Source organism: Canis lupus, chromosome 15 (genome assembly GCF_048164855.1).
Source record: "Canis lupus baileyi chromosome 15, mCanLup2.hap1, whole genome shotgun sequence".
In the NCBI taxonomy this organism is placed as follows: Eukaryota; Metazoa; Chordata; class Mammalia; order Carnivora; family Canidae; genus Canis; species Canis lupus.
The window spans coordinates 37,040,011-37,062,833 of record NC_132852.1 but is presented as its reverse complement, the minus strand read 5'-3'; the positions used below and the strand labels follow the sequence as shown (position 1 = coordinate 37,062,833).

The 22,823-nt window shown below is 41.4% G+C and overlaps 1 protein-coding gene across 9 annotated transcripts in view; it reads left to right on the top strand.

Annotated features, from left to right (window-relative positions):
• ZMAT4 (zinc finger matrin-type 4) overlaps positions 1-22,823 on the top strand; it is a 339,499-nt gene that overhangs the window by 168,668 nt on the left and 148,008 nt on the right. For all 9 annotated transcript variants that reach the window (XM_072776591.1, XM_072776592.1, XM_072776594.1 and 6 more), the window contains one exon: positions 13,184-13,340. In XM_072776591.1, coding sequence (XP_072632692.1) covers positions 13,184-13,340 — 157 coding nt within the window. The remainder of the gene's footprint in view (positions 1-13,183; positions 13,341-22,823) is intronic.

Below are 22,823 nucleotides of genomic sequence, written 5' to 3'. Positions count from 1 at the left end.
GTAGTTCCATTATAGCTGTAAAATGCCTTTGGACAAAATAAACATCAATGACCAGAATTCTACAGATGGCCAGCTCATGCTCAGAAGAGTTCCAAATATTACATGGGAGCCCACATGAACAAAATGATTTTCATTTATTTTTTTTTCCTTTCTCAATGGGTCTGCCTCCAAGCAGAAGGTGCCCAGAAAAGTTAGGCTTCAAGTGTCATTTCTTCAGGCTTTTGAAATAATTTAAATGCATTTCATAGGGTTTTTCTTTTCTATAACAACTTTATTGAGATATAACTCCTATATCCTACAGTTGGCCTATTTAAAGTATACCATTCAAAGGTTTTTAGTATGTTCCCAGGTGTGTAACTATCACAATAAAACTAGAGCATCATTATCACTAGAAAGAAGCCCCCTTAGTGTTTGCTCCCCATGTTCCCTAATCTCTCTTTTACTGCTCTCCTACTCCTTGACAATCTCTAATCTACTTTCTGAATTATAGATTTTTTCTACTCTGAAAATTTCATATAAAGGGGATCATACAACGTATGGTCTTTTGTGATTGGCATTTTTCACTTAGCATAGTCTGTTCAAGGTTCATGTGTGTTTTGGCATGTGTTGGTACTCTTTTTTTGCTGATAATATGGCACTGTATGGATTCAGCACATTTTATTTACCCGTTCTTCAGTTGATGGCCATATGAACTGTTTCCACTTCTGGGCTATTATAAAGTATATTGCTATGACTGTTTATGTACAAATTTTTAATTTAAAAAAAATTATTTATGATAGTCACACAGAGAGAGAGAGAGAGGCAGAGACATAGGCAGAGGGAGAAGCAGGCTCCACGCACTGGGAGCCCGACGTGGGACTGGATCCTGGGTCTCCAGGATCGCGCCCTGGGCCAAAGGCAGGCGCCAAACCGCTGCGCCACCCAGGGATCCCTATGTACAAATTTTTATGTGGACGTATATTTTTATTTCTCTCAAATGAAATATATATTCATTTCTCATTTTTCATGGTAGTTATGTTGTATAAAGTCACCAACTCTGAATTAACAAATACTGAGCCATTTGTTCCTAGGAGGAATACAGGGTTAAGTGCCTGTAAATCACTGGTCACAAGACTTTCATCAACTGATCGATACATAAGCTTGTTTTATGTGTGCTTCTGTTTAAAAATGCCTTATTTAATATATTTCTTACAAATGATTGATTACCTGTAGTACTTCTTTATAATAAAACTCTAACTGAGAAGACTAACGTTTTCCTGACTCTAGGTAATATGGTAAATCCCATTGGTTTTTAGCTTTATAACAATGCTGTCAATTATGCTTTTACTATCAGTTATTATCTCGTGCATCCACAAATTTAGCCACTTTTCCATCTTTTTCATAGCTTCATATGGAAAGTAAAGTGTACTATAGATGACACTTTAGCACTTTCTGGAGTGGTTTCATATACACATCAGCAAATTTCCTCTTCCTTGTTCTAGATGTACAGTATTATCAATTAACATGGAACTCACAGCCAACATCACTATTACTCAAGCCTGAATGAAGCTTATTTAACACATGTATTTCTTCTGTAAAGCACATCATGATCTTCTACTTCAGAACACTAGGAAGTACTTCAGCATTACCTTTGGGGGTCATTTTAGGCAGTGAAATCACTAACAAAAAGCACATAATGCAAAATATGTGGCACTAAATAGACCATGAAAAGAACACTTGCTTATAGTATGGGAGGTGAAACAAGAAGGCAGAGCATTGCCTAGTTGAATCTCAGCTGGGATCATGCATATCAGGTGACTCAAAATTTTGCCCCTTTACATATGTCCATGAATGATGACAGAAAGGTCATGGGTATTGATTTGGGGGTTGCACATAAATATTTGCAAGTAGGTAAATTGGAAAATGCATATATATAAGTAACGGAGATTGACTGTAAATAGAAATGGAATTGTTGGGTCATATGGTGACTCTGTGTCTAAACTTTTGAGGAACTGCCAGATGGCTTTCCAGTGTGGCTTCAGCATTTTGCACTCTTGCCAGCAGTGTGTGAGGGTTCCCAATTCTCTACATCCTTGCTAATGCTTTTTATTGCCCATCTTTTTCATTCTTGCCATCCTGGTGGTTGTGAAATGGTGTCTATTTGTGGCTTCATTTGCATTTTCCTGATGGTTAATGATATCAAGTATATTTTTATGTTATTGACCATTTGCAAATCTTCCTTGTAGAAATGTATATTCAAATACTTGGCAAATTTTTTAAAGATTTTATTTATTTATTCATGGGAGACACAGAGAGAGGCAGAGACATAGGCAGAGGGAGAAGCAGGCTCCCTTCAGGGAGCCCAGTGAGGGACTCAATCCCAGGACCCGGGATCATGACCTGAGCTGAAGGCAGATTGAGAAGGCTCAACCACTGAACCACCTTGCTGCCCTACTTTGCAAACTTTTAAATTTGGGTTATTTTCAATTCCTAAGGAGACTTCCATACCATACTTTCAGTAATGGATAGAATGACTAGGCAGATTAATAAGGGAATAGGAGGAATGAGAAAACTTAAAACAACTTGACCTAACAGACACATATAGAACTGTCTAGTTCTCCCTTTAATTCTGTCAGCTTTTGCTTCCTGAATTTTCTAACTACATGTATAATTATATGCATGCATATGTATAATTATCATATCTTCCTGATGGCTCAGCACTTTCATCATTACAGAGTCCCTCTTTATCTTTACTGAAAGTTTTTATTTTAAAGTTGTACTTTGTTTGATTTTAGTTTGACTACACTACAACTTTTTTTGTATGCTGTTTGCCTGATATATCTTTTAATTATTTTTATTTTTATCCATCTGTATCATTGAAGCTAAAGTGTTATCTCCTTGAGACAACATATAGTTTTCCTTTTTTAAAAGATTTTATTTACTTATTCATGAGAGACACAGAAAGACAGAGAGAGAGAGAGAGAGAGAGAGGCAGAGACACAGGCAGAGGGAGAAGCAGGCTCCATGCAGGGAGTCTGATGTGGGACTCAATCCTGGGACTCCAGGATCACGCCCCGGGCCCAAGGCAGGCACTCAACCACTGAGCCACTCAGGGATCCCCCTAGTTTTTCTTTTTATTTAATCTTATCATCACTATATTTTGATTAGATTTTATATTATTTTCAAATATAGTGTTATTGCTACAGTTGGATTTATGTATACCATTTTACTTTTTATTTTACTGTAGGAATAGTGTCTTTTTCCTTTATTTCTTTTTTACTACTTTCTTTTGCATGAAGAAAATATTTTATACTGCAACATTTTAACTCCTTTAGTGACTATTCCCCATATAATTTTAGACTTTTTCTTTAGATGTTGCTTTAGGGCTTGCCATATGTATTTCAATTTATCAGAAATTTATCCTAACTTAATTGTACCTGGATATAGAAATTTTACTCCTATATAGCTGTCTTCTCTATTTCCCCGTTTTGTGCTATTATTTTTTTGCATATTAGATCTATTTATATTATAAACTAAACAATATATTGTTATAATTATTAATCCATATAATTTTAAGATTTATTTATTGATTTGAGAGAGAGAGAATGTATGCATGGGGATGAGGGGCTGAAGGAGAGGAAGAAAATCTCAAGAAGACTCCCCAGTGAGCAGAGAGCCTGATCCCGGTCTCAATACGGTGCTCAATCTCATGACCCTGAGATCATGACCTGAGCTGAAATCAAGAGTCACTTAACTGACTGACCCACCCAGGTGCTCCAGTTAATCTATATAATTTTATAACTTTCAAAGAAGCTGAGAAAAGAAATGTGAGCTGGATATATTTTAGCATTTGTTATATTAACCTTCTTATTTACCCTTTCTAGTTCTCATCATTTGTTCCTGTGGATTTGAGAATTACAGTGGCATTTCCTTACTCCAGGACAGCTTTACTTCCACCTTCCTCTTTAGTGCTGTTATTGTCAAATACATATTTGTATATGTTATTGGCCCAACTATAAAAAACAGATATTTCGCACATCTACTTTTTAATTAGTTAAGAAAAGAAAGAAAAAAATATATATTTATAGTTTTATTTTATGATTACGTATTTGTCTTATGACTTTTTAATTCTTTTCATAAGAATTTAAATTATTTTCTGGTGTCACTTGCCATTAGCCTAAAGAACTTATTTCAGTATTTCACTTTTTAAAAATTTGTAATGTATTTTTTTATTGGAGTTCGATTTGCCAACATATAGTTTAACACCCATGCTCATCCTGTCAAGTGCCCCCCTCAGTGCCCGTCATCCAATCACCCGATCCCTCCGCCCACCTCCCATTCTACTACTGCTTGTTCATTTCCCAGAGTTGAGTCTTTCATGTTTTGTCACCCTTTCTGATTTTTCCCACTTGTTTTCTCTCCTTTCCCCTATAATCGGTTCACTATTTTTTATATTTTCCATATGAGTGAAACCATAGAATGATTATTATTCTCCTATTGACTTACTTTACTCAGCATAGTTCATCCACGTTCCTCCAGTTCCATCCACGTCGAAGCAAATGGTGGGTGTTCGTCATTTCTTTTTGTGTGTGTGTGTGTTCGTCATTTCTAATGGCTGAGTAATGTTCCATTGTATAAATATATACCACATCTTCTTTATCCATTCATCTTTCGATGTACACCAAGGCTCCTTCCACAGTTTGGCTATTGTGAACATTACTGCTATAAACATTGGGGTGTAGGTGTCCCAGTATTTCACTGCATCTATATCTTAGGGGTAAATTCCCAGTAGTGCAACTTCTGGGTCATAGAGTAGCCCTACTTTTAACTCTTTGAGGAATCTCCAGAGTGGATACACCAGTGTCTTCTATGTCACTCACTCTTTCTTCCACTTCATTAACCCTCATTGTTAGGACATCCAGTTTGGATTGCATCTCATTTAATTGATTTTTAATTTCAGCCTGATTAGATCTAAATTCTTTAGTCATGAAGTCTCTTGATTCCTTTATGCTTTTTTCCAGAGCCCCCAGTAGCTTTAGAATTGTGCTCCTGAATTGGCTTTCTGACAGTGAATTGTAATCCAAATTCTGTAACTCTGTGGCAGAGAGTACTGTTTCTGATTCTTTCTTTTGTGGTGAGTTCTTCCATCCAGTCATTTTGCTCAGTGCAGAGTGGCTGTTTGAGCCGGCTGAGTCAAGAATATCAACCACGACCTAACTAAATTTAGCCCTAGATGATTCTGATGAGATCAGAGACCAGAAAATGAAAACAAAGATCAGAACAAAATAAAACAAAAGGACCACTAAAGTGAAAAACAAATTTTTAAACAAAGTAATAAAAAATAAAAGGCCAAGAATCCCAAAGAAGAAAAAAAAAAAGAGAAAAAAGCAAAAGTAAAGAGGAAACAAAGAAAAAAAGAGAGAAGAAAAAAGGGGGGGACTGGGAGATGGTGATGGTGAAGAAGTGTTGTCTGAAGGAGAATGTAATCTACCTGTGGGGTCTTAGCGGGTGATCCTCTTGGTTCTGAGTGTATTAAGTCGTATGTAAAAGATGCTCAGTCCCAAATTTATATAAACCAGCAATACTTGTAGAGAGCCCCAACATTGACCACCAAAACATAAATGAGATAAAAAAGGGGGGCAGAATGTGAATGAAGAGAGAATATAATCTCATAGAATGAACCAGCACAGCATTCCACTTGGTTCTGGGTGTATGCTGGACATGTTTTAGGAGGTATTAACTTCCGCTATTGTAGAACAAAATGAGGCAGAGAAAACAAAAAACATAAAACAAAACAGAACAAAACATATCTTGTATATCTCCCACAATTAAATTGGAATTGGAAAATATATCTAAGACATGTAATTGTAGAAATATGAAAGTCAAAAAGGAAGAAACTTAAAATGAAGAGGTGGTAAAATATTGTATTTAAGATGGGAAAAGAGAAAAAATATTGGAAAACTTTAATCTGATATAAAAACAAGTTGTACTGGAAGAAAGGAGAAAAAGGGGGGTACCTTCTAGTTCTATATAGCATAAATCTGTATATTTATAGTGTATAAAGTATATAGTATATAAAGTATATAAAGCTTTCCCCTGGAGCTTTCCAGCACTGCTTGGTCAAGAACTTGCTCTTCCCCTGTCCTTCCAGCTGGTCTTCCGGGGGGAGGGGTCTGCTGTGCTGATTCTCAGGTGTGTGCACCTTGCAGAGCTGCCCCACCCCCCTGCCGGGTGCCGGGCTTAGTAGGAGCTGTTTATCCTGTGAGGCCCCTGTTCCCTGGCGGTCCTGCCTCTCCCAGGCACAGGGTGACACAAGGAGGAACAAACCCACTGGCAGCGGCTAGCTCTCTAGCCCTGGAGTCAGCTCCCCATAGTAACTAACACAGTCTCCCCCATCCACACTGGCCTAGATGCTCCTGGGGTGGCAGGGGCGCTGACCTACACAGCTGGGAGCGCCCGGCAGCAGGAGAGTCCTCACTGTCCTGTGCCCTCCCTGCCTCCGCCTGTCTTCAGGGGAGTGTAGGATCATGGGCTGTCTACATGTAGCACCCTGTGATCCGGGGCCTGTTGGAATCGTGCTCTGGGGCGTGGCTCCCGAAGGCAGCAAGGTGCAGCCCTCTCCGCCCGGAGCCCCTCCCCGAGCTTCTCCCCTAGGCCCCGCCGGGTGTGCCCCAGCCCTTTACCACGCTTGGCCTGTGGTCTGTGGTGCCCTCTCCCCCTGGGCGCACCTCCTCTGTTAATGACCCCAGGAGACTGGAAGCTCCACTGCCCCTCCTGCGGTTCTGCCCGATTTCCCTGCTGCGGTTCTGCCCGATTTCACCTTTCCATCTGGGAAGAATCCGGTGCAGATTTTTAAAGTTCCTGCTTCTCCGGGACTGGGCTTTTCCTGCCCGGAGGCTTTAGCCTCGGCCCTTAGCCCAGCTCCTCACGGTGCCCCTCCGCCACTTGATTCTTTTTTATTTTATTTTTCCCCCCTTTCCTACCTTGTTAGAAGCGAAACCCTTCTCTGTAGAGTTCCAGCTGTTCTCTCTTTAAATCTCAGGTCGGATTGGTAGGTTTTCAGGATGATTTGAAAGTTATCTAGGTGAGTTGATGAGACCAGGTCTCAGTATTTCTCTTAAAATAGATCTGTTGGTAACAAATTCTCCTCCTCCTCCTCCTCCTTCTTCTTTTCTTCTTCTTTTTTAAATCTCAATGTCTTTATTTCACCTTAGTTTTTGAAAGATAGTTTGGATATAAGATTTTTATTTGATGGATTTCTTTTTCTTTCAGCACTATGGGTGTGTTTTCTGACTTCTGGCCTGCATTGTTTCTGATAAGAAATTAGCTGTTATTCTTACTGTGGTTCCTTTGTATATGATGAGCTCTTTTACTCTGCTGCTTCCACATTTTCCCTTTGTTTTGGATTTCAATATTTTAATGTGATGTATTTGAGTGTACAACATTTTGTACTTCTCCTACTTGAATTTTGTTGAACTTCTTTAATGCATAGATGGATATTTTTCTTCAAATTTGGGAGGTTTTCAGTCATTATTTCTATGAATTTTTTTATCCTGTTCTTTTATCTTTCTCTTTGGTATTACTCTTTTATGCATATATTTGCATACTTAATAGTGTCCCACATTTCTTGCAGGAACTGTTCAATTTTTTAAATTATTTTTTTCTCCTCTTGGAGAGAAAATAAATAATATTTATTTTATAATATTAATAATCTCTATTGATATATCTTCAAGTTTCCAATTCTTTCTTCTACAAGTTCACATCTGTTACAGAACTCTAGTCAGTTTTTCATTTTAGTTATTATACTTTTTAACTCCAGAATTTCCGTCTGACTTTTGCTGTAATTTCTAATTTTTTTGATAACATATTGTCATCATGCATTCTCTTCTTTAAGTATGATTTCCTTTAATTTTTTGAACACATTTTTAATTGTTTGAAATTTTGAAGTTGCTTTGAAGTCTTTGCCAGTTAAATTTAACATCTGAGCCCTTTCTGTTGTTGTTTTCCTGTGCATAGGTTATATTTTGCTGAATTCTTTGCATGTTTTATAATTGTTGCTGGTGAGAACTGAATATTTTAGTTAATATATTGTAGTGATGCTGGATACAGATTACTCCATGCTCCAGGACTTGTTTTTGTTGTTGTTGCATATTTATTTATCCAATGTCTTGGCTACTTTATGTCTAAGACTATTTTAATAGTGTCTATTTTCCCATGATATGCAGCCACTAATGTCCCTGCTCAGAGGCTCAGCCATAGGAATGAGACAGTCACTATAGGATTGCAGTGATTTGTATAAGACTCTTTGTCTCTTTCTCTGATCTCTGGTAAACTGCCTGCCACTACTGGAATCATACTCATCGTTCAGGCTCTGCTAATTGCTGGATAATTGCTCTATTGTTTTTGTCAATGCCTTGGTGTATAAATGCTGCACAGTGTGATCTAATTAAATTTTGTACTCTTTGTAAGGCTAGTTTTTGAGTGAAGTCTTTGAAGCTTTTTCTGACTCTAGGAATTGCTGGTTCTGAGCTATTGCTTTCTCTGGTTCTCTCTGCTAAGCTAGCTGGCCCATGGTTTAGGTCATTGTTCTAATGGAGCAATCAGCTTTCTCTTAATTGCTTACCACTAAAATCTCCATTGCTTTTGAGAGCAACTTTATGCTTAAACCTTTCAATACCCTATTTCAAATGAAGTCAGTTCCTTTGGAGTGAGTTTAGGAGCTTTCTGTTTATATGGATTCCTTCTTCCCCATCTGTTCTTATGGAAAAATTTCTGAGCCACTGCTTCAGAGTAGGGAATAGGGGCAGTGGCTTGCTTCTCCTAGAATGACAACCCTGCTTTATTAGCTAGATAGAAATGGCAGGTTTTGATCTTCTCAGTTTTTCTCTCCTGGCATAGAACCCCTGTCCTACAAGCAAGCTGGGACAAGCCAATATTCTTTGCTGTGCCTAGGATAGAGCTTCTGTCCTATGGATGAGTATGGGTAGGGGAGGAGAATATCTAATCTCTTGGCTAAATTGCCAGGAATTTATCTTCTGTATCTTGGAGCCAAAGGGGTATTAATGTTGGTGGTCTGACTTTCCTAATATCCCCTAACTGGGAGCTGATGAGAGAGGGAGCTCTATTTTCTTGACCATACCCAATCAAAATGGTACTTCTATCATGCTTACCTGGAGGAAGGGAAAGGGTTATCTCTAAAGTGCCATAGATTCTTGCTATTCTTACTGGGAGTTAATATATTTTTTTGAATAAATACTTGTTAATTTCCTATTTGCTCTTAGTATAATTTTAAGAGACTTTAAATAATTTTTTTTTTTTTAATAATCTTTAGCACTTATGGTTGTTTTGCTGGGAGTAATTGTATGGAATTTCTCACTCTGACATTCTGGAAGTGAAAATCCCTCTCTTAGGCTTTTTGTATGCACCTGACAGAGAATAAAGGCAGTTATCTGAATTTAGTAAAAAAAAATACTTATAAAATATGAAAAGGACTTTCAGGACTTGATTTCTGGCTAGAGTCAGCCAGCCTTTTCCACCTTGATTGAATTCTTCTGAAAACTTCTTACCTTTGAAAAATGCTTTGACTGTGCTGCCTTAGGATACTCCACACATTTTTTTTTTCTTTCAGCAGTGTGGACATTACATTGAAAAAGTCTGAATTTTTGCCTCCAGTTTGAAACCCATAATTTAGGACAATCTTAGACTCCTCTTCATTTATTTGATATCTTGGAGCCATTCTAAATTTGTTAAGCCAGAAACTTTATTTTTTTTTTTTTTAAGCCAGAAACTTTAAATGTATTCATTGAGGTCAGTTAATCAAACTTTATGGAATTTCTGCCCTGAGCCATATATCAACATTGCTCTGGGTGCAGTGGGAGACTCCAGTAAAGATGATATGATCTGTAGATGTAAAAAAAAAACATTAGTTTGGGATGTAGAATAGCTAAGAGTACACAATTAAATTCTAACACTTTACAGGTACTTGGACAGTATTGAGATTCTTCCTGGGTGGTTGTAGCTCCACCAGGGTCATTAGAATAGTCTGAGTTGGTGGTATTTACAATATGAGTTACAGTGACTCCTTTAGTAAAATATCCAATAAACATATCCTGCTGGCTTCAACGGCTGCCTAACTTGTCAGGACACTACTACAGTTTCTCTATTGCCAGAGACTTAACCTTTCTTGATCCCTCTTCTACAACTATGGCATAGCTATATCCTATGATATTTTCTTGCCTAACCATTGGTTCTTTGATTATCCTTTGATTCTTCTATATGATTATGTGAATGAGATTCTCTAGGAGACAGAAAGCTAGGAATATATATTAAAACTATGATGAAACTAGCATGAATTTTAGGACAATGTTCCCCTACTTGAACCTTATAAACCCAATTTATAAAGTTAGTTTATAAATTGCTGATACCTCTGATTCTTTTCCTGGCCATTGTCCTGTCAGTCTGAAATAATTTAGCTGACAACTAGGTGTCCTTGCATTATCTGTCTCCTCTTTTGATTTTCACATTATGTGAATTACTAACCCCACAAACCAACCCTCAGCCCTACTCATTCAGTAAACATCTATAGTGCCCCTGGTGTTACAGGCATTGTACCAGGTTCTTTGACTTCAATACCAATGAGATGATCTCCTTAATCTTAAAGGAGTTTTGTAGGCTTGTGAGGGGACCAAACATGAAAACAGACACATATAATAATTCAGTGTTCCATTATAAAAGAAGTATGCAGGACATATAGAGGACCTAAGGTCAATGCTCGGTTTTGTAGGAGGCAGAAAAAGCTTCATCTCAAGGAAATTATGATTAAACTACATCTTGAAGCAGATTCTAGAAAGACTGATTAGATAAGTGGTAAGGAAGGCATGAGAAAGGCTTAGAGATGAAAATCCACACAAATAGGCTTACTTTACGTAATTTTTTTTTTTAATTTTTTTTTAAATTTTATTTATTTATTTATGATAGTCACATAGAGAGAGAGAGAGAGGCAGAGACACAGGCAGAGGGAGAAGCAGGCTCCATGCACCGGAAGCCCGATGTGGGACTCGATCCCGGGTCTCCAGGATCGTGCCCTGGGCCAAAGGCAGGCGCCAAACCGCTGCGCCACCCAGGGATCCCACTTTACATAATTTTTTAAAACAATTGTTATGATTGGGAGAATGTGAGTCTAATAGGAGACTATGATTTCTTGATTATGCTATTTTCCTTTTATTTTCTGAGTCCCCTCTCCAATTCTCCTGCTCTCAACCTCCTTAGTAACAGAGAAGAAAGTCATAGTCATCTAACACAGCATCTAACATATTTGGCAGGTCCTTAAAAATGTGTTGAATGAATGAGTATAATGAATCAATTGATCATTATCCAGTTTAAAGTGCAGTACTTTGCCCTAGAAACTATTTCTGAGTGTTCTTCATATACTGATACCAGCCCCTGTGTCTCTGTAGAAATGTCTACATCTTAGAGCTCCATGGAGAAAGGCCAAGTTTGGCAGGCACTTTTGTAACCCCCTGATTTGTAATGTCCTGACATCCCTGGGCTCTAAATCCCTCCATGGGTTCTGTGACATCTCCTGGGTTTGTTTGGGGAAGTAGGTGAAGAAAAACCAACTCTTCCCTGTATTGCTTGGTCTAGTTAGTTTCCATAGTATACAGCACAAAGGTGTGAAAGTGTTAGTGATTTTTCTGTTTGTTTGGGTATTTTTACTGAGAGTAAGGGAACACTCAAAGTAACTCAAAGCTTTAAATGTCATCAGTAAGGATGACTCAGTAGACATAGCCTCATGCCTTAACGAGGTGTCCTGCCGTAAATATTTATCTCTGTCCCGGAAAGGACCTTTGGAGGAGCTCCTCTTCTCTATATAGGACCCATTTCCTCTCAATGACCCAACCCCTAGCACTACATTTCTTCCAATCTTATCCATTAACTGTGATAAAGGGGTCAGGGAGACACACTAACATTTAATAATTTAAGGTCAAGAGAATAAATGGCAGTAGGTGCCCCCCACCCAACAACAGTCCTTTCAGAGATGAACACTAATTATGAGAGATATTAGAGATGAATGCCTTAAGGAGAAAGGAGTTACTTTTCTAACTGCCACATAATTTGCAAGGCAACATTCTCTCCAGCAGTCTGGACATCTTGTTATTCTGCAGAAAATATATAATTCTCTTTTTCCATCCTATCCCCACCTTCATCCTTCTGTTAATGCCATTTTAAATTGTACTGCACTCTTCGGGCCTGCTTGGAATAAGAGAAGGGGCTATTAGGGGGCCAGGTCCTCATTCAACACTGCTGTTTAACAGAAAGATGCTTTGCTCTTGCTATCCCATTAAGGAATAGATTATTAACTCCTTATCTGAGAGTCTGCTTTGCCCTCAATTTCTAACTAGGCAGGAGGGGAGCCCATGGATTAATTTTCCCTTTTTATAATATAGGTAATTGATGATCTTTGTGCACAATAGCCAGGTCGCATGATCTAACAAAGGATTTATTTTTGTTTTCTGATTCATGATTCATTTTCATTGTCTTACAAAAGAATCAAAATCAATCTGGATTTAAATATTTTATGCTGTGTTTAACTAATCACCTTTCCCAAAGAAAAGGAAATTATACAAACTCTCTTGGAAAATTCTACTAGCATGGTCATCATAGCTTGATGGCATATACTCCAGTTAATTATGAAAAATGTTCAACTCTTTAAAGAAATCTTAAAAAAAAGAAAATCTTGAATATGCGGCCATGTATCCCAGTGAGGCTAAAATTGGTGGAAGATAGAGCTGAATGCTAAATGATAATTTCTGCTAAATAATTCAGGCCATCTGAACTCTGATATTTTAGTTACTTTAATGAGTCTAATGGGTGCAATTAGAGACTGTTCCCCTCATGGTGCCAGACACAATGTGCTCTCACCTAATCATGGGAACTGTTTTTCTCTGGGTAACTCGTACCTGCACATGTGTCCTATATTTTCTGTTTCTGGCAGTAGTAACCACTAAATAAGTGTAGATTGAAGTCAGTAACTGAAAATGTTTTGATGATGATTATCATGAAGAAAAAAAAAAGGTTGCAGAGCAAAAACTAGACATTTCAGTGAGAAAGTCTGCCGTAAATCTCATTTGCAACAGAATAGAATGGGGAAAAATAGGACTTGGGGTTCTCTCTAATGTTATTACTTTTTCTTTCTTCCTTGCAGGGAAATGACGCTGATATGGTGGATAAGAATAAGTGCTGTACACTCTGTAACATGTCCTTTACCTCGGCAGTGGTGGCGGACTCACATTATCAAGGCAAAATCCATGCCAAAAGGTTAAAACTGTTGCTAGGAGAGAAAACACCACTAAAGACCACAGGTATGTGTATGAACAATGATCCCAGGAGACACTGAAGTCCAGGCACTGTGCCTGTCCCGTTAATTGTGCTCCCTCTTTAGAAGAGGCTGCCTGAATAGAGTCTAAACATTGATGCCTTTCGAAACCTAAAGGGATGGACAGGTAGCCTAGCAGACCTTGCCGTTGTACGACTATTAAATATAATTGCAGGTGCTCATTCTCTAACTCTGGCTCCTTCAGATTAGTAATTCAGCAGCTGGCATCTTCTGCAAGGCTCTTTGCATCCCGCAAGATGTTGCCTATCATATTTATTGTATATTATATAAAATACCATGCCTATTATATAACAAATGCTCTTCTTCCTTAGCTTCAGTGTGTAATCCATGTGGGTAATGGGTGGTGTGTTGTGTCCAGTGGGTGGATTCACTACCTGTATCTGTATAATGCAGGTTATCATCCTGTCCTTATGTTGGTGAGGATGGGGACATGGAAAACTGTGGTCTTTAAAAACACTTCCCTTTGCAGATGGTTAAAGTGTTTTTTATTTTTTTTCCCCTGAGGTGACAATTCCTGTTGTTATCTATAATTCAAGCCCGTTAACTTTCACAACAAGAAGTTTAAATATTGATAAAAGATCGTGTGACCCTGTAATTGCTTAACTAAAATAATTCTTTATAAGTCTATCAAATTATGAAACTAAAATACTGTTATAATTGAATCAAGTTAGATTATTTGGACAAGGTTTAAATTGTGGTAAAGATGCTCTGAGGCTGGGTTATAATCCCAAGAAGTTGGGAGTATATTTCATGATGTCTATTCTTCCAATGCAATTAAAATTTAGCAGTTCATTTTATCTTTCCGTCTAATGAATAGTGCATAAATTGTGGGCGTAATTATTTTTAAATGGTATTTTGGAGATTGGAGAAAGCCTAAAACAATACTTGGCTTTTATTCTCACCAGTGTTTTCCTTAAGAAAAATATCTTCTTTCACCTAGAGAATAGCAAGGAATCTTTTCACTATATTTTTCTACTTAGTTTAACTAAAGGGTATTGTTTTTGTAAAGGTGGCTATGACATTCAGATGTAGGACGGGGTTGCAAAACACTTGAAATCTAGAGCCAAGCTCAGATTGTTCCTGGGCATACTCCTTGTGCTAGCATTTTATAAGCAGCCACTCGGTTGAAACTCCTGACTTTTGTTCTCTAAAAGATTGGATATTCACCTTGTAACCTACTCCCCGACAAATTTCTTAAAATAGACACCTCAAAGAAACAGTCACTGGAAAATTTTTACCTGTTTTCCACGAGTGAGTAACTAGCCCATTTGTTCTTTCTGCCTAAGCAGAGAATTGCTGTTAAATTTAATTTTGGAGATAGTGATGGAAGAGGAGAAGCTGTATCTTTGTTTATCACGTCAATTACCAAAAGGGAGAGTTATTATTTCTGTAAAAAAAATCACCACATGGCACAAATGGTTCTTTCTGAATTTAAATGCATCCTCCAGATAACCAAGCACCAGTTTGTTTTCCTGAATTCAAATACCCTCTGAGCTGGTGAATATAACTTGGGGGTAATTTGTCAGTTCCCATCAATATATTTCAAAGGTGAGACCAAGAGCACTTAAACTGCAACCTTTACTTAATGACTTTGTCTTGGTGTCCACAGAGCTGGCCCAGTCCTCAGTGTGACCAGAATCAGGTTGCCAGTTAGGCCAGAAGGGGATGGGGGTGGGGTGGGAGGTAAGTAGCTCTATCAGCCTGTAGCTTGGGCTGGGGAAACAGATTTCAATTGCTTTATGCCAGCATCTCCTTTCCTCATATAACTCATGGTGCCCAGCCTGCACATCCCCCTTCTGTTCCTTAGGCTTTCATCTGTTTCATCTAAAGCTGCTTGGAGCAGAAGGGGTCTTGGAAGATGGCAATACCAGACAGAATTAGAGGGTCTGAGAACTAAATTGATCCCTGGGCTTGGGTTAGTATCAACTCAGCTTCTGGCAGGGAGCCAAGGAAGTAGTGTGTCCTGCTAGAGCCAGGTGAGTCATTAGGTATAAGTATAAGCAGAGGGTAGTCATTGGGAGGTGTGGCATAGGATAAGAGTTGAGGGCTTTAATAGAAGAGTGGAACCCAGCCATGGAGAGTCTGGGGACAGTGATCCTGCAGAGACTCAGGCCAGGTACTGGCATTGGGAAAGTCTGGAAGGTGGTAGGAGGGCCCTAGCTGTAGGCTAGTGTAAGTAAAGGCTGTTATGAGTGTGGCAGGGCACCATCATTTAAGACAGGAATACTGGACTAGAAGTCAAGCGTAAGGAACAAATCAGGAACCTACTTTGCAGAGTGAGGATATAGGTTGAAGCTTGGTCTCAGACAAATTCATATACTTTACGTAAGGAGCAAGAGGCACCAGAAAAGAATACCTAGGCCGTGGGCTTCCTGAGCTGCTAAGTTCAGTCCTTCCAGCTCCCTAAAGAGTCAAGATAGCCTGCCATACTTTCGTGCTGCCTGAGGCCAAGCACAATGGATGTTCTTGAAGGATTTTACCTTCTAAGCTGTGGCTGCCCTATGCATGTCTAGGAATGGCTCTGCCTAACCAACCAGGTTGGCATGAAATTATTTCTATAAAGAAAACAAAAGGAAAAGAAAAAGAACATATAAAACCCAACCACCTGAACTGGGAAGCAAGTCCCCTGTTCAGGTATGCTGTGTAAGCTACCCCTCCAAGAATAACAGGCTGTTGAACTGTAGTGATTTCTGGGTAGGGATAATTGAAGTACGACTCAGTGACTCCCCCAGCTACTCCATCAGATGAGGGTGAGCAGTTGGTGTCTGTGAATCATTACCTTTCTGCCTACTCAAGATGTGCTTTGATCAAGCATCAACTGGATAGCTTGCAGAATTATCAATTATTGCAGTTTGGGTTGTCTTCTCCAGATGGGAGCATGTTTACTAGAATTTCTGAAATGCTTGACAGAGCTACTGGGGCAAATAACAGCTCTCATTCTTGTTGGTCAGTGTGCTTCTGGATCTCTTCTCCTTCATGCTGTTCTAGATCCTGCTGGAAGATGAAAGCTTGAGGAGAATTCTAGATCCACATGTTCTTTCAGGGTCAGCAGACCTCACATGGAGGACATGCCCAGGTCAGAGGTGGCCATAATCAGGTAGTTTGCCACACTGTGAGAAGGATGTAGAGGAGGCATCGATCAGAGGCCTGAATAGTGAAGGGCATGACAATCCTCTCACTAGAGGGAGAATAAAGGAAGCCAGATTGGTTTAGCATGGAAAAGAGATTGCTCAGGGGCAAATCTTTGGTTTCAAATTTTTTTAACTTAATTAATTTATTTTTGTTCTTTTTTTAAAAATCTAAATTCAATTTGCTAACATATACTGTAACACCTAGTGCTCATCCCATCAAGTGCCCTCATCAGTGCCTGTCACCCAGTCACCCCATCCCCCAACCTCCTCCCCTTCTGCAACCCTTTGTTTATTTCCCAGGGTTAGGAGTCTCTCCTGGTTTGTCACCTTCACTAATTTTTCCCACTCAGTTCCCCTCCTTTCCCTCATAGTCCCTTTCACTATTTCTTATATTCCGCATATAGCAGATCTTTGGAAGGCTGTTATGGCAAAAAAGAGATTCATGGTGTGTGTGTCTGTGTGCGTGTGAGTATGAGAGAGTATGTAGAAATATGTGAATGTATGTGAGTGGGAGTGTGAGAATAGGTGAGAGTGTGTGCATTTGTGTGCGTGTGTGAATGTGAGAGAACATTGTGAGAAAATATGAGAGTGTGTGCGTGTGGGTATGAGAATATGTGAGTATATGAGTGTATGTGTGTAATAAAGTGTGTGAGAATATGTGAGTGTGTGAGGCAATATGTGTGTATATGTGTCTCAGGGAAAGTGTGAGAATGTGTGAGTGTGCACGAATATGTGAGAGTGTATGTGTGTGCATGTGAATGCACGAGAGCATTATGAGAATATGTGAGAGTGTGTGTGTGCCTGGGTGTCAGTGTGAGAATATGTATGTGTGTACGCATATTTGTTGAGAATGTGTGTGAGAGAATATGTGAGAATATGTGTGTATAAGTGTATGTGTGTGAGAATGTGTGAGCATATGTAACAGTGTATATGCATGTGTGAGTATGAGTGTGTGTGAGGGGGTGTGTGAGTGTGCACTTGGATGCAACAGTTGTACCCAGTGGATAGAAAATTAAGGCATTAGATCTGAACTCAAGATAAGAAAAAGATGACCAAGTTCCAGAGAGATTAGATTTCTGTGATGAGGCCACAAGGCAAGCCAACCCACTGGCTCCCGATGCCGGAGAGGGCGGTCCCTGCCCAGTTGTGCTGGTGAGCCGCCCTGGAGCAGCAGGCCCCAGAGCTGACAGCAGGCTCTCGGGGTGTGTGGCTGGTGGGGCGCAGGGGCTGTTGAAACGGAAGCTGGCTGGCACTTGGCAAGGACATCAGCCTAGATGACATTTAGAGTCCTTCCATCCCAATTCTCAGCCCCTTGCTACCTGCAGCTTTGACCCACTGACATGACAGGCAGTAAGAATGCTGGCCTGGGAGTCACAAGACAGGAGCCCAGGCCCCAGCTTGGCCTAAGGTGCTCTGTGATCTTTGGCAGGGTTATCCTTTCCAACCTCACCTTTCTCGTCTGTCATTTAATTCCTTTCTTTTTAAAAGATTTTATTTATTTATTTGAGAGAGAAAATGAGAGCAAGCAAGCACAAGGGGGCAGGTAGGGGCAGAGAGAGAAGTAGACCCCCTGCCTACTAGGGAGCCCGACATGGGGCTGGATCCCAGGACCCTGGGATCATGACCTGAGTTGGAGGCAGATGCCCAACCCACTGACCACCCAGGCACCCCTGTCATTTGATTGTAACACTGGATGCTTTTATCTCACTGGCCCTTTTATGGAGGAAACAATAGATTTTCAAAGTTTTGGAAATTAGAAGTTCATGCACAGGTGAGCATGTGGTAAATAAGTTGATTGGTGGTGGGGAGGGGAGGCCTAACTCCTTTCTAGCAAAGACTCTGACTTCCTGGTTAACATGAGGTTGTTCAAATACTACCTTAGGAACAGCACAAAGTGACACCGTGTGTGTCTCCTTGGAGACAAGCCTTTCTGGGATGAGTTCCATGAGCTAAGGCAGGGCCTGGCACCAGCGCTGCCCACTGGAGTGAAGCAGGGCTGGTGGGGGTGGGGAGGCAGGGGATGGCCACGGAGCAGGGGAGACAAAGGGCTCTGGGCATGGAGGGGACCTGACAGGGGGAGAGAGACGCCGTCACTATGCTGGGGGCAGTACCTTGGCTCTGAAACTGGTAACTGGCAAGTAGATGCAGTAGTAAATCATTTTCCAGACTAGAACTCAAGATGTCTAGAGGATAAAAGAAGGCCCCGGACACCCAAATGAGGGCCCACAGAGGGTGTGAATCTCAGGAATGTGGAAGAAGCTCTGTTAGAGTAGAAACACCAAGTGATAAAGGGCTAGGAGCTGGTGCCGAACCTCAGAGGTCAAGCTGCCGCTGCTGCTCTAATTCTGCTTACGTCAGGCTGAGATTTGGCCCTGGAGGCCCCTCACGGGAGCTGAGTCTGTGCATGAAAGAGGGCACTTCCGCCAGAGTGAGGAGGATGAGGAGCAGACAGAGCCTCGAGACTGTGCGCAGCACGGTGGCTTCGTTCTGGGATCCTGGGCCCTTCACCGTGGTTTATCCCAAGGGGCTGCCTGGGGTGGCTCATAAGAACGTGAGCTAGACGACTGCAGGTCTGCCAGCCGCGGAGCCCCGAGGGCAAGATCACCACCTGCAGGAGACCAAACACGGGTTTCCAGAGATGTCCACGGCCTGATCCGCAGAATCTATGAATGGGTGTTACACAGCAAGGGAGAGTCACGGTTGCAGATGAATCACCATGTCTGGCCTCTAGAATGGTAATATAATAAAACTGTGTGGTTTTAAGCCACTGACTGTGGTAATTTATTACAGCGGCCGCAGGATAGACACAAACCAACCAGGCGGCCCTCTCTGTGCAGTCCTCAGACCCACCTCGGGCGCCTCGCAGGCAGCGTGGGCGGCGCTGCCATCACCCATCCGAGGGATGAAAGGTGTGTCTGTAGCAGGGTCTTATGTCCCGAACACGACTCGGTGCGCTACTGAGCCGAGCCTCTGGTCGACTGCCGTTGACGGCAAGGCCAGCGCCTTCTCCCAGGTGCGGGAGCCTGCTCGAGTTAGCTCTTCCCAACCTCCCACCCTGTGTCCTCTCTCTGCCCCCCACAGGTTGTCCGGTGCTCTGCCGGGTGGGCCTCCTGTCCGTCGCCAGCTGTGCCTCCCTGCCACTGCCCCTGCCCCGGAGGCCGCCCCGTCTTCCTGCTGCGGCTCTCCGTAGCCTCTTTCCCAAGCACGATGCAGGCCCCGCGAGCCTCCAGAGTGTGCACGGCTGCCGGACCTCCCCAGGCCTGGGTGCGGCCGTCCCTTTACTAGCAGACGGCTTCGCTTGCCTCCGCCTCCTTTGCCCAATCTGTACAGTGGGTATAATACCGGGACTTCTAACGAGGGTTTTCCGTGATGATTAGATGAACTGTTTAATCAACGCAAAATGCTTATCATTAAGCGCTCAATAAATCTTAGCTCTGTCCCCTCAGGAAACGCAGCTATTTATATTTACTCTTCTCTGAACGCTGTGCCATAGAATTTTGCACTTAAAATATCTTATTGTCTGTTGTCTAAGTCTGCTTCCCTTTGGTGAGCTTGCCTCACCCACCGGCCCTTAAGCACTCTTCACAGAGGAACCACGTCCCCACGCTCATTCCGAATTCCGCCACGTTCCATACACAGGCTTGCCTGCCTTGTTTTCTCTATGACAGAAAGTGACGGGAAAATGTAACTGGTGTTCAGTCCCTCCCTGAGGACAAGTACAATCCTAGAAGTATGGGCTGGGGTGCGGGGTGGGGGGGGAGAAGAATCAAAACAGCCACAGAATCTGCCAAAACAAAACCTTAATCCAGGGTGATGGGGAGAGGGGGAAAGCTAAGAGAAAGAAGCAGGAGACCAGATTTGAACAGAGGTTAAGTTGGAAGATGAGAGAAACAGCCTGAATGTTCAAAAGGCTGGTCCCTGGGGGTTTTGGGTGTGTGCTGGGCAGGGAGCTATTAGTAAAGTAGTGGACTCCACTGTCCAGGGTGTGGACTAGCTGATACCAGCAATCTTAAGAGGAAGAACAGTCAGTGCAGAGGCTGGGATGGGGGCAGACATGAGCCAGGAGCCTGGAGCCAGGAAGATCTCAGGTAAGAATCCAGAGATGGGGAGGGAAGCTGAGTTGGGAATCCAAGGGCCGTCAGGTATGTCAGATGGGAGCAGAACAGAGCAAAGTCAGGGCTGAGTGGTTCTGCCAAATGCACTATTGTCTGTGGCTTCAATTGCCCCCACCTCACGGAAGGCAGTGTGGCTTCTAACACTGAGCTCAAGTGATGCTTGACGGTTTGACGCTGTTGCCTCTAGGAGTGGTTGCAGGATGTGGCTGCAGCTGCCTCTAAAGGGAGCTTTCCAATGAGTGGAGGCTCAGCCAGCTCCAGTCCCTCCAGGCTTTCTGGCCATCGATAGTCACACTGAATCGACCATGAGGCCTTCTGTGGGTGACTGACTCACCCAGCAAAACTGGCATTGTCAGCAGAAAATGTTCACTCTAGGTAATAAGAGCCATTTCTTCATCATAGTTGAAATTCCCTCATCTGGCTCCTGCCATAAAAGAATTCCAAACATGGAAGTTTTATTTCACTATTTTCTTAGCTTAATTCCTCTCAATAAATATCCCTCATCCTGGAAACACAAAGGTGAATAAGACACCTCTTGCCCTCTGGAGGCTCCCTATGGAGTAGGAGGCTACATGGACACTGGAATACAATAAACAACACCCCCCGTGAAGGTCTTTAAATACAATAGGATATTGAAGAGTGGTTAAAGTAATTGTGGTTGAACTGTTCTGACAAGAATTTAGGAGGAGAGCCATTTAAGTCAGATCTTACTAACCTAACCAATGAGGATTGTTAGGGAAGGGTCTCAGTTTCTTAAAAGAATCCTTAATCTAGACATGGTTTCTCATCTCCACAGTCTCGACCTTCTGTGTTGGGGCAGGGACTGTTCTGTGCACCACCTGATGTTTAGCAGCGTCACTGGCCTCTACCCACTAGATTCCAGAAGAACCCCACTAGTTGTGACAATAAAAATATGTCTCTAGACATAGTCAAATGCTTCCTAGGTGACAAATCCGACTCCAGGGAAGAACTGCTGGTCTAAATCAGGGATTAGCAAATTTAGACCTGAGGACCAAATCTGACCTGCTGCCTAATGTATTACATGCAAGCCAGAAATGGTTTTTACGTTTGCAGATGGTTTTAAAACAACTGAAAGAATATTTTGTGACACAGGGAAAATAAATAAGATTCCTATTTTAGTGTCCATAAATAAAGTTTTATTGGAACACAACCACACACATTCATGAATGTTCGGTCAAGATGGATTTTGGGCTACAGTGGCAGAGCTGAATAGATGTGACAGGAACCATATGTTCCAAAAAGCCTAAAATATTTGCTACGTGATCCTTTACATGAAAGATTTGCTGCTGACCTCTGATCCTGATAATGAGTGATCTCGAGGAATAGGCAGTGTGGGGAGAATGGTGCTGGCATGGGTTTGTATATAAAATGCAAGCATTTTCCTGGGCGGTACCTACCCTTCAGGAGCGGGGGAGGCACCAAGACAGGGATCAGCAGATAGATGTAACTGAGGGCAGAGGCAAGTTTGAGACATGCACCTTGGGGACGTACCCCAAGAATTGAGAATGAGGGGAACCCTTCCTCATTAAGAGCAAGAAAGTTCTCCAGAAAAGCTGTAAGACTTGAGTGATAGCCAATGTCTCCACCAGGTCTAAAATCTTAAGACGTTTGTGAAGAATAAACAGATGAGTATTACCTGGATTTTGCCAAAACCTTAGTATGTTTATAACTCCTGATTTTTAATTCCTAGTTGAACTCTATTATCCTACGTGTATTAGTTTTCCAGGGCTGCTGCAACAAATTACCATAAACTGGGTGGCTTAAAATAACAGAAACTTATTCTCTCACAGTTCTGGGGGGTTAAAGATTGAGATCAAGATGTGGGCAGGGCCATGCTCTCTCTGAAGGCCCTAGGAAAGAATCCTCCCTCGCTTCCTCCTGCCTCTGGGGGCTGCTGGCTTCCCTTGGCATTCTAACTTTATCGCTCCAGTCTCTGTTTCCATTGCTACATTCCCATCTTCCCTGTGTGTCTCTATGTCCTTCCTCTTCATGTGAAGACACCAGTTACTAGATTTGAGGCTTACCCTCATTTAGTATGACTCCATCTCAGCTTTACAAAGATCTTGTTTCCAAAGGGGTTCACATTCTGAAAATCTTTTTTTTTTTTTTTAAATAGCATATTTTTTTTTATTGGTGTTCAATTTACTAACATACAGAATAACACCCAGTGCCCGTCACCCA